Below are 6519 nucleotides of genomic sequence, written 5' to 3'. Positions count from 1 at the left end.
GACAGAACCAATAATAGGTGCTTATTTCTAGGCTCTTTCTATCTTCTCATGAGGGAAAAAGAGTCTTTTTTTATGGCCTTTTGAAGCTGAGTATGACGCAAAAATCAGGCAGACGTTTCATCTTCCTCTGTCCTGATGCTCACCGTTTTCTCTGAAACATGGGGACAGTGACATGTATCTGGCATATGAACCGAGACCCCTGTGTGCAGGGCAGGAGCCAGACCACAGACATCTCTTCCCTGCAGGACCATGAGAAATGGCTCATCCCAGCCCCAGCCTGTGGAGCAGTTTCCATGAGGTTCTGTGTCCAGTCCCACAGCAGCACTGGATCCCCATCTCACACCGTCCCTTGTCTGCACCTGTTGCTATCAAAACCCAGGGGAGGTTTCTTTTCCAGAGTCCTGTGTCCAGCTCTGGATCCCTCAGTACAGGAAAGACATGGACCTGTTGGAGAGGGGCCAGAGGAGGCCACAAAAATGACCAGAGGGCTGGAACAGCTCTGCTGTGAGGACAGGCTGAGAGAGTTGGGGTCGTTCAGCTCGGAGAAGAGAAGGCTCTGGGGAGACCTTATTGTGACCTTTCAGTGCTTAAAAGAGGCCTGTAAGAAAGATGGGGAGAGACTTTTTAGCAGGGCCTGTTATGACAGAATAAGGGGTAATAGTTTTAAAGTAGAAGAGGGGAGATACAGGTTAGACACGAAGAAGAAATTTTTTACACTGAGGGTGGTGAAACTCTGGCCCAGGTTTCCCAGAGAGGTGGTAGATGCCCCATCCCTGGAGACATTCCAGGCCAGGCTGGACGGGGCTCTGAACAATGTGATCTAGTTACAGATGTCCCTGCTCATTGCAGGGGGGTTGGACTAGATGGCCTTTGAAGGTCTCTTCCAACCCAAACTACTCTGTGATTCTATGAAACCTAAAGGAAGATGTATTAATCCAAAACAAAATGGCATTTAAAAATCAATGTTCCTTTGTACACAGCTTTTCTCTCTTCCCTCTTTCAGGATGATTGAGGCATGGAGCTGAATTACAAGCCCTGCAACATTTGGGTAATAACTGGCAACGGGACACATTGATGAGGGGCCAGAACTTGGTCTAGGCTGGGGGAGGTAGGGACAACCTTCTCCTTTAAGGAAATCTAGCAGCTCGAACAGACTGGCACAGTTTCCCTGTCCCCCCATCCTGACAGCGGTGAGCCACTGAGCCAGCACCGCTGGGATGCTTTTCACACCCATCCTCCCTCTGCCAGGCACAATCTGTCCTTCTGTGCCGGCCGCTGGAAATGCACGTAGGATTTATTGAACAAAGGTCTGTCTGTGCAGCTGGTGAAGTGAGAAGCGCTTGCTCTCAGATGGAAACAACAACAACTTTTTTTTTTCCCCTAACCAAATCATTTACTTGAGTAGATGAAATGGTAACTCTGCAGTGTCTTCAGAGTCATTTAAAACCAAATTAATGAAGCACACTCATAAGCTGAGGCATAGTGAGGCAAGTAAATCCTTCTTCCCAAGTCTCAGAGGAGTTGCTTTTTCCCTGCGGCGTGTCAGAAGGACTCATGCATGCTTAAAATGTCATGTGTCAGTTGCAGAGCCCGCACGGTTGTGCAGTACTGGTAAGTACACAGTCTTCTTCCCTCTTGACCTAGTAATGTGTGTGTCCTCTTATCATCATCCCCTTTTTTATTTTAATAGGGACCAAGCTACACTGGCAACATAACAATTTGTTTCACAGGGGTTTCTCCTCATCTAACGATGGTATTTAGAAAAAAAAAAAAAAGCTGGGATTGGATTGACACATGGGAAATTACTTGACTAGGGCTGGAGTGCATGGAGAGTCTGGCTAAGCCCATCTGCATTCAAAGCTAATGCTGCTCTTGCTTTTTCGGATTAATATCTGGCAGAAATTCATGCTGGGTGCAGCTGGAGGTGCAGGGGGAGGTTTGCTGCTTTGTTGCTCCATCGTTGGCTGTTGTGTCTCTGGAGAAGCTGGTAAGTCACTTCAGGTAACCACCTGGATGGGGTATTTTTGAGTAACTGCTGCTGGGATTGCCTTCGACTGAAAATCCTATCCAAAAGTCAGTGGGAGTCTGCTGAACAGTGGTTTCTGCTCATTTGCATAAAGTCTGAAATGACTGGGCAGAAAAAGCTATTGGTTTCCAGTTCTCCTTGAGCAGATGTTTCTGCTCAGGATAACTCTTCTCTAGGGGTGAGGATGAGTGGAAATTGGTTATATAGGGTTACAAGAGAAAGCAAAAATAAAAGTAATTTCATTATAAAGTCAGTGTTTATCTTGCAGAAGTAACTAATGGGTTTTAAGCAATAGTGATTTTAGCATATAAAATAGAGAAATGAAATATTTTATGCATGGAAATGATTTTTGGTAGATTCTGAATACTACACTAAGGTAAATTTATACCATTAGTTCTGTCTAGAAAACCTAGATTTTTGCAAAGGAAACAGTAGCAGGACATTGTTTTCTAGAGAGACATGATGAAATAAGGGCTTTCTCTCACCCTGCATTTATACCCAGAAATATTTTTTTTCCTGTCAGTATCTTGACCAAAACCCCAAATATTTTTAATGCATACTCTGAATGCTGCCTTGCACTGTACTGCACAGAGTAGGAGCAGCTGACTGAAAGAGACCGATGGGGAAAGCACAAAAATTGTTGCACAAAGAGAGATTGTTTAGATATCTTTATTTAGCAAGTGAAGTTCATTGCCAATAGGAAGGAGTAAAATGGAGAGTCAGCTGTGTTTACAAAGGCAACAGAAATTTTCCTGAAGTGAGGACAACTGAGTGAGCTATTAAGTTTGCTTGATTTTTGAGGGGCTAATTCTGAAGGGGATTTGAATGTCATGTTTTTGAGCAAGGTCGTCAACAACTTACTTTCAGCTCATGTTAGCTTTGCATCTGTGTTTCAGAAACTAATGCTTGGTCTGGCGCTTGCAGATCTGTAATGTGGCTGAGATTGCAACGTGACCTGAAGTGAGTTGTGCCCTGAACCCTGTATGCTTTTGGGAAGACCTGGGGTCCTTGTGGCACCAAAACAGGTTCTCAGTGCTAGTGCCAAGTGTGTTGTTTTGATTTTATACTTTGTCTTTCTCCCATCCCAGAAAATGTTTTCCTTGTGGCCTTGATCCAACAAGGTGTTGCCATTTAACTGTGGGCAGGTGCAAGAACACAATGGGACCTACTAGCACATCTTGCTGTGTGCTAAACTGTATTTTCAATGAAAACAAGCTACAAGACAACTGTGCCCACCCACCCCTGCCAGCCCCAGCCTTTGTTAGTGCTGAGTACAAACATCTCTCCAGAGCGCCGAGCTCAGGGTGACAAAGCAGCAAATACCAAATTAAGGTACAAGTCGCTGCACTGCCCTTTCTGAATGTGGGTGTAGCTACTGGGAATCACTGCAACACTTTGGCTTTATCCACGCAAACAGTTTTGCTGGGTGCTCGGTGAAGCAGCTGGGCAGCTCATCGGGCCACTCCTGGGCCTTGTGGCTCCATTAATGTGATTGTCTGAGCACAGGTTGGCTGGTCACACAAGGCCACCAGCAACATTTGCACCATCGGTGATCCATGTTGGGCAGGTTGTCAGTGGCAGGCATAGGTGGTGGTGTCCTGGAGATTGCCATCCATGAAATGCTAGAGGAGAATAAATATTTTCTACAGGGTTTCCTATGAATCACTTTTCTCCTGTTACCTGATGCCTTCGATACCTGCAAACCTATGCGAGATGCCAAGTCCAAGAGTGTCCTTTCTTGTCCCACTAGGCCACTCATGCTCCTGACAGGTTGACCATTAGCTTGACAGTCTTGCTCCTTGGTCCCTTTGCTCCTGCAGATGTGGGTGAGAAGCAGCGGTGGCTCTGAGGGTCTCTCCTTTGTCTCACACCTTAACAGGAGCCCTTGGCTTCTCCCTCTTCTCTCCTCTCTCAACTTTCACTACTGATTCCTTTCCTCATAGTTTCAGCCTTGCTATTATTCCCCTATTTCTCCTTAATCCCATTTTTTTTCTGCCAGGAATAATTTATTTTGCTTCAAGTGCTTCTTTGATTTCTTGCTGTAGTCAAATTGCAGCTCCTCAAAGTGAGCCCTGCCCCTCCACTCAACCCTCTTAGCAGACCTGAGCTCTAAGAGTATACCATTATTTCCTTTCACTCCTTGGCTTAAGAATGGATTTAGTAGTTATTTTTCAGGTTTGGGGGCTAGTGAACCTTTCCACTGATTCTGTTGAGCAAAAGACAAAAATTGAAGGCCAGGAATATTCCTGACCTGCCCAAACACATGTACTGTGACCTGTTTGGCTGAACCTCTTACACGTGTAATTGACCACTGAAGAGCTCAATTGTTGTGGCAGTACAGTGTTGAATTGGCCTTGTTCCAGGAGGGATTTGGTGATACACAGGTGTAAATGTCAACATGGCTTCCAGCTGTGACGTTATGACCAGAATCTACTCATAAGGAAGATCTAGTAGACTTCTATCCACCTTAAGAAAATTATGGATTTATCTGAAGATCATAGCCTCTGCCAAGAAGCATCAGTCCCATGTTGTTATTTATGGTGTTTACCTCACATCAATGATATCTTCCTCCTTTGGAGCACTGTGAGCAGTCATTGGGTACAGTCAAGTTTGTGAGAATTGGGTGGGAGTTTTGTTTCAAAGGGCTTTTATGTAACATCTAAATAAGGTTTGATTTGAACCCTGAGGAGGAAAATACAACAAATGGGCATGATCCAACTCCCACTGAGTTGGAGAGGAAGACATCTAGCGACATCCCTTGACAAATGAACTTGACTGAGGCTTAAACAAGGGCACTATGTCATGGGCCCAGATGAATAAGCTCTCAGAGAAGTTATTTTGCAGCCTGTCCTTTTCTTTGGCAGCCCTAAGGTGAGCTAAGCTCCAAGCTTTGTTCCTCAATCCAAACTCGAACTCTGGGCATGGGCTAAGCCCTTTTACAAGGACCATAAGCCAAAGCAGAAATCAAGAAGCTATCAGGAGAGAAATATTTTTGCAGACTTGTCAGCCACAACCCAACTCGAGTTTGAGGATTTTCCCTCTCCTAATCATACACACTGGCCTTGATTGGACTATCATCAGGTAGCACAAGCCACACCAATAATGAAGTTGCCAGGGGCAAAGTCCTAATGAAGCTCGTCCATCCCTCTGAGGCAGCTCCTTGACAGTTCCACATCACACGGAGCTCTAGGCTTTGACATCTTCCTGAACCTAACCCTAAACCCTGTGTGTGAGCTGAGCTTTTGCCAAAGAGACCAAGCAAAGGCCAAGATAAAGAAGTTGTGAGGGGAGAAGACTCTTTGCAGACTCTCTCTTCCTTCAGCAATGTATTGACAACCCCATGCCAGCTGGAGCTACAGCACTTGTGAGTGTCCCCTAAGCCAAAGTGTGGGCTACTCCATACATAAGAGTACTCAGCCATAGCAGAGACAAAAAGAAATTTAGTAGGGGGGTAAGTTTTTTGCTATTCCAAACCCTTTGCAGGCCTGTGGCAGCAAGAGCTCTAGGCTTTGTCCCTCTTCCATCCCTAGTCATAAGCCTGAGCACAGTGGATCCTTAACCAGGCATCCAGAGCAATGATCAGAGGAAAAAAAAGCAATCTTTCTGCAGCCTACACTTTCCTCCAAAACCCTCTCAGCAGTGCCACGCTGAGTGGAGCTTTAAGCTTTCTCTTTCCCAACCTTAAACCCAACTCTGTGAGGGAGAGGAACACTTTGCTGAGTACCCAAAGCCCAAATCAAGCAATTGTCAAAGGAATAATTTTTTTCTTTTTTTTTTTAGAAGTTTGACACTACTTTTAGCAGCCTGTGAGAAATGCAGCATCAACTGAAGCTTTAAAGCTTATATCTTTCCTAAAGCAAAAGCCTGACTTAGAGTTAACTATAGCTAGGAACAGCCAGACATGGTCCTGATGATGTCAGAGGAACAATATTTCAGAAGCCTAACACATGCCTTAACCATAACACTAGCCATGGATTGAGCCCTGGGCCAAGACCCCCAGCCATCATTTCAGTGAAAAAGTTGTTGGGAAGAAATATTTTTGCTGCCTACTCCTTACTATGGAAACCCCTTGGCAGCCAAATGCCAACTGGGGCTCTGCTCCCAACCCGCTCCCTGTTCCTGTTCCAACCCAGTCCTGTTCCTACCCCAGACTCTTACCTTGGCTTACCTACAGCCAGGGGCCGGCATCCATGGCTCACATGAAAAAGTTGTCGGGGATGTGTTTTTTTCAGTCTACACATTGCTTTGTCAGTCCAACATCAATTGGAGTTTTAGGTTTTGTCTTGTTCCCAATCATTAATGTTACTGTAACCTGATTTTTTACTTTAACCATATCCTGAACTGGACTATTCAAGGGATAAGCAGCTTATTCCAGTGCTGAGATGTTGACAATTTCTAGCCTTCCTTCCAGCTATCAAGTGACTCACTTTTACTTTTTAAAGCATATGTTCCTTTTCACTGTCTTTTAGTATCATGGGTATGCACAATGCAAT

General features: G+C 45.0%; 1 protein-coding gene across 2 annotated transcripts in view; it reads left to right on the top strand.

Annotated features, from left to right (window-relative positions):
- The first annotated feature begins 1439 nt into the window (after positions 1-1439).
- ECRG4 (ECRG4 augurin precursor) overlaps positions 1440-6519 on the top strand; it is a 47554-nt gene continuing 42474 nt past the window's right edge. Inside the window, exons 1-2 of one of the 2 annotated variants that reach the window (XM_065060193.1) lie at positions 1558-1611; positions 1900-1987. In XM_065060193.1, the coding sequence (XP_064916265.1) occupies positions 1573-1611; positions 1900-1987 (127 nt within the window). In that variant the 5' untranslated portion in view covers positions 1558-1572. Of the gene's footprint in view, positions 1612-1899; positions 1988-6519 lie in introns of both variants that reach the window. The other variant, XM_065060186.1, reaches the window with a different exon arrangement.

The sequence above is a fragment of the Columba livia genome, chromosome 1 (assembly GCF_036013475.1).
Source record: "Columba livia isolate bColLiv1 breed racing homer chromosome 1, bColLiv1.pat.W.v2, whole genome shotgun sequence".
Taxonomy (NCBI): Eukaryota; Metazoa; Chordata; class Aves; order Columbiformes; family Columbidae; genus Columba; species Columba livia.
Note: the sequence above shows the minus strand (reverse complement) of the source record. Positions and strands in the feature narration are given on the sequence as shown.